The sequence below is a fragment of the Pezoporus wallicus genome, unplaced genomic scaffold (genome assembly GCF_028554395.1).
Source record: "Pezoporus wallicus isolate ANWC-B61680 ecotype Strahan unplaced genomic scaffold, APGP_CSIRO_Pwel_v1 contig_6999, whole genome shotgun sequence".
NCBI classification, from domain to species: domain Eukaryota; kingdom Metazoa; phylum Chordata; class Aves; order Psittaciformes; family Psittacidae; genus Pezoporus; species Pezoporus wallicus.
Genome location: NW_026640180.1, coordinates 5,448,065 through 5,459,331, shown reverse-complemented (window position 1 = coordinate 5,459,331; position 11,267 = coordinate 5,448,065). Strand labels below are relative to the sequence as shown.

Genomic DNA, 11,267 nt, shown 5'->3' with positions numbered 1-11,267 from the left:
TTGGGCTTGCTTTTCAAGTAGGGGAGCAAGGGGAGGAGGTGGTTAACCATGAGCTAATAAGGAGATATCAAAAGAACCTTAGCGTTTTCCAAACCAAAAAGCTTTATTAGTGGTCACCTCAGTGAGTGACCTATGCACCAGAACTGCAGATAGTCTAAAAAGTGCATAGTACTTGCACTTGGAGAGGGAAAAGAGACTTTCGGGTTGAACTTCATGTGAGAAATGAAGGGTTTGGAAAATACTGGAGTGAGTTACCCTTACAAGCTCTGTTAAAAAGACTTATTTCAGGATGATAACTGCAATAATGGCTTCAGAATAGAAAGGCCAGCTCAATCCTTGTTCAATTCCAAGTCTTGAATAAGGGTTTTTCAGCAGCTTTTATTTGAGAGTATTTCTGGAGAACTAAGTGTCAAACCAAGGCACTTGGATTCAACAAGCATGTAACAAGGAAAGAAACTTGTATTTCAAGGCTGTTTCTGGAATAATTTTTTCAAAGATTTTTTGCTGTGTTCAAGTGGGGTTTGAATTTGCCAGCACAATTCTAGTCAGCTTATTCAAATTTCACTTGGAAAACTTTTAGTGGTTTTAAGCACATTTTGGAGCCTTTTTAGGATGTAGTGTTGCTTAGGGTTGTTTTTTTCTTTTCCTGTCTGCTGATGCACACAGCATCTTCTGTGTTGGTTAAAAAAATTAGTATAAACACATCTTTGTGTGCATGTAGAAACATCCTACTCAGTTGCGCTGTGCGTGGTTTTTATATAAAGGCTATAGATGCTGACTCTCTGAAGTCTGGCTTTAAGCAGACCACAACAGTACGATCTGATTGCTATGGAGGCATGGAACTACAGGCTGGCAAATGATTAAGAGAACTAGTTAGAGGTGTGCAGGTGTACTATACTGGCTGTTAGGTTTGATAATTGCTTATGCAAAAAGGAATCTGCATTAACAGATAATGGTTTAAGCATTCACAGCCAAAAATGTTCTGAATAAGATTTTATAAAGTATAAGCTTTTTTATAACATTTATATCGTATTCTTTTCTGCAGCCTCTGCTCAATTATTCTGTTTTATTTCAAATCCTTCACTGTTACAAAAAATAGTGTTTTACAGCATTGTCATCTGAAGCAGATACTATAGATCCATCAGATACGGCTAGTGATTCAGAAGAAGTCTTCAGTCTGCAAGTCCCTAATTAAAGCTTAGCAGAAGTTAAAATTCAGCTGAAGATTTCTTGTTGTGTTTAAAGTTGTCAAAAAAATAAATCTAAATTCAGGTTTTTTTCCCTGGTTTGTGTTTTATGCAATAAAACTAGGCTAAGACAACAGTCTCCATTAGACTTAAGCAAATAAGCAACAACGGAATAAATAATCCAGTAATGGATATTAAGGTATAAAGGTTATTTCACTAAAATAGACTACTAATTCCTTCAAGCCTGAAAACCAAAAACCTGCAACTCCGGAATAATTTGCTTTATGCTCTTCAGTTCTTGGTGTCATTGAATGGATGCTATTTTACCCCTGTGCCTTCCACATAAATATACAGTAGGCATAAATTGCCAAACAGTTGGATTTGAATCTCTGTAGGCAGTTGTTGCATAAATACAGAAAGGGAGTTGGAGTGATGGCTGAAATATTACATGTTGGCAACAGTGCAGGACCGATGCAGGGAAAGCATGGTAACGCAGGACACAAACCTGGCTAATTGTGTAGAAGAGAGAGAAGGCACAGAAGGTAATGTTATTGTGAAGTGAAAATGCATTCCTGTCAGTTCATGAAGTCTGTAGGGTAAAACCAGCTGGCTTCAAAATAATCTAGAATAAGGTTATATCTGATAAATTGGAATTTTAGGTGTCCAGGTTAGCCTGTCAAATAGCAGTTCAGATGTAGCCTCAGGAAGAGCAATTCAGTGTAGACAGATGTGCTTTTGGGGGTATGTATGGAACAAGCCAGTGCTGAGACTTGCCATTCTCCTTTGTAAATGTTGCACTAATTCTGGCCTTATGTCATTTAGAAGCAAGCACTCAGTCCTCTGCAGGGGTGGTTCAAAGATGCCAGCTATTTTTGTGCTGCATGGGTGACACATGGGTTTTTAATATGCATTGGTTGTGGAGGGAAAGAGTTTAGCTTCCAGGTGAGCAGCAGTAACTGCTGTAACTGTTTAGAACAGCTGTCTGTCTTGATTAGGTTAGAAGAGGTGACAAATGTCATCTTTACAGTGATGGGTGCCAAAAATTAAACTGAATTTGATAGGACAGTTCTGTGTAAAGTAGTAATTGCCTTTTTTTTTCTTTTTTTAAGGGTGTTTTTTCAGAATAGCTTGTTGTTTTGGTTGTTTTTTTTTTTTCTGTCCACTGGAAATGCTGCTGATTCAGTACCTTCTTCAAACTGAAGAATTTTAGTTTGTGAGGGGAGGAAGCTTCGTCAGGAGACATAGTGTTGATACGAATGTGTTGGTTTAGCTTTTAACTGAATCTAAGTCTGGGGTTGTACCTGATTGCCTGTGGGAGAGTAGGCTACTCCTTAAATGACTGCTGTTGAGATTGAAGCTCTGTACTTAAGGATGCTTATCATCTAGGTAATTCTGGCTTTTGTCTCAACTTTATTCATCTTTGAATTAACCATACATTGTCCCATTGCAGAGTTCTGTGCCTCTATGTCTGTCTCTGTGAGAAGTTTGTTAAAGTCTTGCACATCTTAAGCACGTCTGTCTGGTCTAAGTAACATCTGCCTCGACAAACAGAAGTACAAATTTTATCTTTTGTCTGTTTTGTTCCGCTTCTGTATTACCTGTGTTTTTCCACTCCACCCTTCAGTTCTCCTCCTTACTGTGAAGCCCAGTGAGGATTTCATTAATTAAAAAATGTCAGGATATTTCTATTAGAACCCACAGTACTGATCTCTCAGAGGTTTGGAATTGAAAAGCCAGAGAACAAACCATATAGAAATAGATTAGCCAGGTCAATTAAAATAGGGGTGTGTGAGAAATGTGATGTTTGGAGAAAAGTTTTCTTGCTTCAGTGGTGCTATAATGAGAAAATCTTGCCGCAGAAGCTTATGAAGGCAGTGTGCCATCAGTGTATATTAAGCCACTGTCTGATTTTGCAAATCTCCTGTTACATGTAGTAGAAATAAATACAAGCCCTCCAAAAGAGAATGAAAGTGGTTTTGCGTAAGCTTATTTTGCAAACTATTATGGTATTTTTTAATGTAGTAGTAACACTATAAAATCTTCAAGATGAAATAATTCTGTATAGTTGGGGTGCTTAAATACAGTTAGCTTTGCCTAAATAATGAAGGAAATTTTATACACCTGGGAGATGGAAGTTTGATATTGGTAACTAGTGCTATAAAAAGCAGGACAGTCTCCCATGGTTTGTCTGCAAAGAGAAGCTAACTGAAATGTGTAAGTGTCCTTCAATCCCAATTTTTGTAGTATAAAAATCCTTTGGTTTGGGAGTTCACAGTTTGCTTGGAATGAGTTCCAAGTTCAGTGACAAGTTGCCATGGGACAAGTGCAGACAGGGAGTTTAACCGGTGTAAAAGGCAGAACTTTCTTGTGTAAATTAATCGTAACCCCGTTTCTATGGTTGACTGTACTAACTTGTGCTTAATGTTTTTTACAGTTTGTATTTTATTTCATGAGGATACCTCTATAATGATTTATGTTTCCTGAGAATCCATTCCAAATTCAGTGAAAGCTGCACTTCTGGGTATCCTCACCAGACAATCAAAAGCAACTGAATTAGAACATAGGTAGGTAGGTGACTGTTACTTAATTTAGCTAGGCTTTTTTCCACTACTACTTCATATGTGCTGCACTTCACACTCAGAATTGCTGTTTCAGTGAAAAAAAAAAAAAAAATAAAAGGGATTTTCATAATCCTTTTATTTTTAAAGTGGGAAAGAAGAAAAAATGCATTGTTTGGATTAACCATGAATGGTGTGAGCAAATTGAAGCTTTAAGAAAATGCAGTTAACCCTGAGGTTATATTTTTGCACATAATACTTTCTGATACCGATATGGCTGATGTAGAAAAATACTCCAACTTTTCAGAAGGAAAATATGAAAAGGCAGGCTTGTGGAAAGGCATTGACAGGTTACCTTAAAAATTCTGGATGCAAAACTACTTCCCTGAAACAGCTTTTTTTGTTTGCTTTTCCTTAACATGGCTGATATGGCATCTTATGGCTACACATGCATTATGTTGTGCTTTACAGGAAAAAAAAGGAAGATGAAAAGAGAAGCTGCTGTTTGCTGCTTAACTGAAGCTAGAACATAGGGCAGGAGATAAAGGTTGTAGTTGACCAGTCAGCCCTCCTGACCTCATTTTCCTTCCCGTGGCCACCCAGCAAAGTTTGTCTGCACCTTAAGAGACCTGCACTTCTTTTTACATGTTTCTAGCGCATATATCTACCCTGCTAGATAGGGCTTCTTTTTTCTGCCTTCTCTGATCTGGTGCGGAATCTCTTTTATGTAAGCTAGCTGGGCAGCACCTGGGGACTCCTGAGTGCTTCTAAATTATGAACCAGTGGTTTATGCTATTGCTAGGGCAAGCAATGCTTCTTGAGATGCAAAGCATGAAGAAAGGGGGAAGGGGTAACTTGGCAAATACTCTTTTTACTCTATTGTAGTGGTTCTTGTTTGGAAAAGAGCTTGTAAAAATAGGGGAAAAAATGGATTAAGAAACTAAGTTTTTAGGTTAGATGAGTATAGATGAAACAACTGCTGTGTGTTAGGAATGTAGGGTGCAGACACACAGTGACAAGAGTGTGAAGGGGAAGAGCTCAGTGTTGTTAGTCTGAGTTTTTAAAGTTACCATGTAGCATATGCTGACACATACATCATGAATAATTTAGGGTGTGGACAGGGAAGAAGGCGCCAGCTGTACCTTCTGAGCCAGCTGCAGCTAACTGATAAGCTCTTCTAGAAGAGTTGCGCTAGGAGGAAGTAGTAGTAATCATAGTTAGTGGTTACAAGATTATGGGTCATTGCCGGGAAGCTGGAAGGATAAACACTGGATCAGCATCCTTGGTATTTAGAGAACACAACAAAGAAAGTGTCTTGAAAACGGTCCAAGTTCAGATTGCCACCAAAATGTTCACTGAGCAATGAGTGAGTATTTCCAGTCATGCAGTGGCTTCCTCGTGTCAGTGTTAAGCTGTCAGTGGTGAATTGTCCAAGCAGGAAGATGGCAGAAGGAAGCTTAGTTGTACCCTTCTGTCCTCCAACCAAAGCTTCCTGGCTGTGACCAAGTATGGAGGATTCCAAGGTGAATGATAAGGGGAAAAAATGTTATTTGTCAACTTGCTAGGCACATTGAACTACATTAAACTAAATCACCTAAATTATTTTTTTAATCAGTTTTAAGTATCTTTTGGTGTGACTGAAACTCCTCAGGATGTAGTTCCAGGCCTTTAAAACTGTATTTATCAATATGACCACTGCTGATAAACTGTATTCAGAAAATGCTGAGAGAATCAACATACTAGAACCTTTATTGACATATAGGTTTTCAAAATGATTCTGCATCTTAAACCTTTTAAGTGCTTAATAACCTCTTGGTGTCATGACTTCTTGTGGTGAAGAAACCCTTTTAACAGAGCACCATACCTCTGGAAATGATTGTTTGCTGAATGCTGTTTATTTTGCTAGTATGTAAAAAGTGCCAAAAACTTAGGTAGCTGTTCACTCTTTAACTCAATTAAAACTTTTTAAATACTTTCAGAATGTTGTGGCACTTCTGTGAAGCATTCTATAGACATGTATGCTGAATATTTATATACAGTGTTAACTGAAGTTAACGTCTAGCTTTCCTCTTTTCAGTAGATCTGTACCAGTTCAGGCTAGCTAAAGATCTTTGTGCTTACTGAAACAATCTTGGAGGATCCCAGGCAGTGGGAGCAGTGAGCTCTTTTAGACTCTTTCTTACAGGTTGCCATTGCCTTTGTGCTTATCTGCAGTCCTAGTGGGTAGAAACCAGAGCTCTTCCATGGAACTGTGACACTTGCAGCAGCTATCGAAGGTATAGGCAGTAATTTGAGCTCCACATTATTTGGATCCACTGAAAATTTAGCTGTAAACAAAGTGAGTGTGAGTAGTATCTTAATATAGCTGGTCCCTGAAGAGGCTGGTGCCCTTCTTTCTGGAGGACTCAGCTGAGGAGACAATGTTCTTTCCAGATTTCTAAGGCTCTTCATAATGTTTTTAGCCATAGACCTCCTGCCTGCCTTTCCTTCTTCCACTGCAAGTATCAAAATACTAAAAGTCTAGTACGAAACCAAGAAATGTGTAGTCTGGCAATACATGAGTATGACAGGACACGAGAAAATGGGATGAAGCTACTCCAGGGGAAGTTCAGATTAGGCATTAGAAAAAGGTTCTTCACCAAGAGGGTGGTTGGTTACTGGAACAGGCTCCTCGGGGAAGTGGTCACACCACCAATCCTGTCAGAGTTGTGGGAGCATCTGGACAACACTTTTGGTCTTAGGGTTTAGTTTTAGTTGGCCTTGTGAGGAGCAGGGAGTTGGACTTGATGATCCTTATGGGTCCCTTCCAGCTTGAGGTATTCTATGATCCTTCTAGTACTTAATTCTCTTTGTTTGCTGCAGCAGTCTTTCCTTTCTGTTACAAAGAGAATTGAACACATAATGCTGTTTTGTTTGTGGTTTTTTTTTTTTACAGATAGGAATGTATAAAGTCGTATTTTTAGTGCTATTCATGTACTAAGTCATTTTGGAAAAGAAAAAAATAATCATAGAGCCCCTATTAAAGTACATCTGCCTGATGAATATGCATGAGTCAGTTTCTGTAACTGTTACTCCTGAGACATTTGCTCCAGTGCAGTGAGCAGTGTGGCGCATGTAGCATCCTAGACTGTGAGAGGACGTAGTACCCATTATGTAGGGGGTTTGCACTGGAATTACTCAGACAAGTGAAGATTTTTTCGTATGTAGGAAAGTTCTTGGCTTATGCTGTTGCGTAAGTGGGGCTTTAGTTGATTCATTGGGGACTTAATTGATTAAGAATTCTGGCAATTCTTGTAGGAGCTGAAATAATCATTAATCTCTCAGGAAGGAAAAAAAGTGTCTCCTGTGTACCCACAGTTTTCAGTAGAGTCATTGTGAATATTCCCTGGTGCTTGCATTAAGGTCACTTTTGAAGAAATGACTGCACACCTTTTGTTCATAGTGCTGAAGCCAGGTTACCCCCACTAAAGGTCTGAGAAACAGAGGTCTAGACCTGCCCCAGTGGTTTGTCTGGGGTGACTGAGCTAGAAAAAGACATGCAGCTCCCAGCTATTTTGGCAACTCCAACTCCATTTAAGGTTACTCATTCAATTTATCAGCTATAAATTTTTGTTGACATTCTCATAATACCTGCGTGGAAAAAAGTCATTAAAACAGTAGGCTGGATGTGTTTCATATTTAGCGTAATCTGCTTGGTATGTCCTGCACTCAGCTCGCAAATCACCAAGAGAAGTACAGGCTCAGTGAAGCCTCTTGAACCTCCATCATGGGAGAAACAGTTTGTTACTTGTGATACCCGTCTTTTGAGGGATTTAATTTGGGGTGTTTAGGGACAAGTCATACATTGCATTGTGGCCACAGATGACTATCTAGTTTTGGACCTTTAAGAAAGGTTAAACAAGGTGGTTCATAATCTCCCTGTACTACTGATTTCCTGTAAGTGCCAGAGAACCAATTTTGATTCTAGACATGTTTTAAGTAAGTTTTAATGAGAGTTCACAGGGAGCTTGGGCAGCACCACACCTAGCTTTAAGACAGCGACTTCGCTGCTCATGAGAGAAGGTAAATGACAGTGGTCAGTGTTATATACTCTTAAAATATATTTTACAATCCTAATCCTTACAGATTAGGATTGTTTCAAAATTGTTTATAAACTGAAGAGAGTAAAAGCTATGGTAATTCCACCTTCTGAAGAGCTTGTCTTCAAAATAAAAATACTGTATACCTATTTTTTCCTTTTTCCCCTCCATATAGTTTTTGTCTGGAGCAGTAATTTCCCTTCCACACACTTATTTTTAATTACTCATGACTGTTAGTGTTGAGTAATTTTGTTTGCTGAGTAAATCCCCTTGCAATGACCTGTAGACATTACAATAATTATGAAAGAAACTTTAGGCCTACCACTTAAGACTGTCATTTTGTATTTTGCTTATGATAATCTAGTACAATGTTCTCTTCTAGTGATGTATTAATAGTGTCCTCATCTAAAAGCAATGTTAATTTAGTTCCTCATTTTATTTTCAACATCCTTTTTGGATGGAATTCAAGATAAATACTGAATAATGTCTGAAACGCATTCCTTCTGTCTATCCTTTACACATTCATAGCTGGAGGGCTTCCTGGACCATATTGCCTTTGTGACAGCCCAGGGAGTAACTATTTTGCATAGCAGTTCTGTTTTGCAGAGGCAGTTACAAAACAGAGGACAGGCCTTACATTGAGGAGCTGTAGGGCTTTCACAGGCGTGCTGTACTGTCTTAAGGTATTTGCAGTCATAGAACATCAGTCCATTTTGACACCAGTATTTATCCAACATGGTCTGCATGGATACTGCTGCATCTGTGCAGAACTCCCAAAAGTAGATGGTCCTTTCGTTGGTCTGCATGTTTGACACATGGTGTGTGGTGGTCGTATCTGCAGTGGTGTGCGGTTACCAAGAGACAGTAAGCCCCAATACAAACTGGTGGGAACACAAATCCATGTTTTGCTTCAAAGGTGGTAACCTTCAGCAGAAGAATGGTACTGGGTGGACAGGTGGGGGCAGTAATATCTTGAAGTACTGCACCCAACTCTGTGAAGACTTATTTGTTTAAAACCTTTGCATGAACTCATTGGATATGAATTTGAAAGAGAAAACAGCCACAGCCTGTCCCAATGATGGATTGCAGAGCAATTGGAAACAAAAGAATTCAGGGTTAACATGGCACAATTTGGGCAGCTTCAATGGAACTACTCTGTATTTATTCTAATAGAACCAAAGGCGTGGTTTTTCCCTTCAGTTTTTTGTCTTAGTTGATAAAAAATACCCGCTTTCAGTATTGTAAAGTAAGAATTGTAGTAAACTGCTACCTAAATTTGTGACATTTCAGAAAGCAACTGAATATGGTACACAGTAAAATAAAGTGACACAAGAGATGTTGTGCTGTGTCTTAAGATTTAAAAAGATAAAGCCACAGCCTTTAATACTCCTGAATCTTTAAACATTAAAAATGTCATTTGTTTAAAAATACCCTCAAAAAAAACAAAAAGCAAACCCTAAAATGGGGACATGAAAATGAAACATGATTTAACTTAATTATAAGCCTTGAACAAGGAAACAGCATGTTCTAAGAATACTTAATGACAGCATTGTTGAGGTTTTTTTTGTGTGTGTGTGTTGCTCCAGTCAGTCTTCAGCAGAAGGAATAAAAGGCAAAGAAAACACGGAAGTACAGTAAACATCTTGAAATGCAGTTTCCTTCTTACGGGAAGCTACCACATGACGTGCTGAAAAAGATCTTTAAGAAAAAAAAAAACAAAAACCAAACAAACCAAAAACAACAACAACAAAAAACAAAATCAAAAAGCAAACAACAAACAAAAAGAACCCAAACAAAAAAAAAAACTACCAAAAAAACCCAAACCAGCAAAAAACAAAAACCAGTTTTCAGTTGTTATTTGGTAGCATTAAAATTTCATTCTCTGAAAATCTGCTTCTTGAGAAATAATATCCTATAAGATGTCTTAAGCAGCACCTTATCCTGACAGATAAAGACAGAAACAGAACAAGGCTCTTGACTATTAGTGTATAGCGATTTTGTAGTCTGAACTATAAAAGGTGAGAATATTATTCATTTTGACTGTATTCTGCAACATGCAAAGCCAGTTCAAGTAACTCAAATCTACAATGACAAGTCTTTCTTGCCAATTTCACTAAAAGATAGCTGGGAGTTGAACTGAAACGGGACCTGCATTTCAGTCAATATATTGAATGTGGGTTACTCAGTCTTAAAAATACACACAGAGGAACTGTTCCAACAGCTAAATTTCTGCACAGGCTTCTGCTGTCACACAGCATGGGTCCTGGCCATCCCTTTTTGAAGTTGGCAGCAGAAATTTTTCAGAGCAACAAAAAGATGATCAGCTGCTGATTCTCCTCTTGGACCAGTGTTTCTCAGGGGACAAAAAATCACCTGCGGTTACATCATGTACTTTTTCTTTGTATGGCAGATGAATGGAAGGACTGTCGTTTTTATGTTGTATTGAAGGGTTGTCAGCTCAAAAGGGTTTGGATAAAAAATGTAAAGGCATGTTAACCATGTCCAGTAATGTTTAAAGATTTATCTAGGATGGATTCTTACAGTGTGCTGAATTAGGTATGTGAAAGCTGGGAGCTAAGACAGGAGCTCTGGTATCCCTGTTCTTGTCTGTGGTTCACTCTTGTGCTCTGTGCCACGCACCAGGAGCAGCAGCATGTTTCTGTGTCAGTCACACTTTATTCTTATGAGATTTAGTGTATGAATTGCATATATATTGTTAAATAACTCTTTAGCATCCCAAGATGCTCTGCATATTCTTTCCTCCTTTAGTTTTACAGTCAATCACAGATAATAAGAAAACATAAGGGCAAAAATGGAAAAATTGAATTAAGTCCTGCAGTTAATTGGGGTTTCTTTGAATGCTATTGCTTGGTTGCGTTTCTATACATAATCATATGTATGCACCTACGTGCAGTTAGTAGTTTGCTTTCTTTGTATGCACAGTGACCTGACTCTTCTGTTAAAAGGAAAAAAAAAAAGGAACAGGAAGATAAATAAGTGACACTATCAGTAGCATTACTTCTTTAAAGGAGTTTGCAAGATTATTTGGTTCTAAGGCATAGATTTCTCACTTAAGTGCATTCTGAGACAGCAAACTACTAGCCTGGCCAAGATTCTGACCAGGTTCATAAATGAAGTAAAAATGATACAAATCCAAATGAAACATTCATTAAATCAACTATATGTTAAGAATAAACAACAAAAATGCCACCACCACAAATGAAAGCCAAACCAAATCCACCTCAAAATACCACAAACCATAAGCTAAAGTCATGGAGTGGCTGCTAAAATGAGCATTTTCAATTTTATGTTGAGCTGTATGAGGGAGTAGTCTGCTGTGTCCAAGAAAAGCAAACTAATTGCTTTCTAATCTCCTCATAATTGAACAGGCATTACAGCAAACCCAGTCCTAAAAGTTCATGGTCTTCCGTGCTGTCACAACC

General features: G+C 38.3%; 1 protein-coding gene across 1 annotated transcript in view; it reads left to right on the top strand.

The window, feature by feature from the left end:
• The first annotated feature begins 5,046 nt into the window (after positions 1-5,046).
• The window catches only part of MANBA (mannosidase beta), a 57,643-nt gene continuing 51,422 nt past the window's right edge, over positions 5,047-11,267 (top strand). Inside the window, exon 1 of the mRNA XM_057417968.1 lies at positions 5,047-5,268. Coding sequence (XP_057273951.1) covers positions 5,254-5,268 — 15 coding nt within the window. The 5' untranslated portion in view covers positions 5,047-5,253. The remainder of the gene's footprint in view (positions 5,269-11,267) is intronic.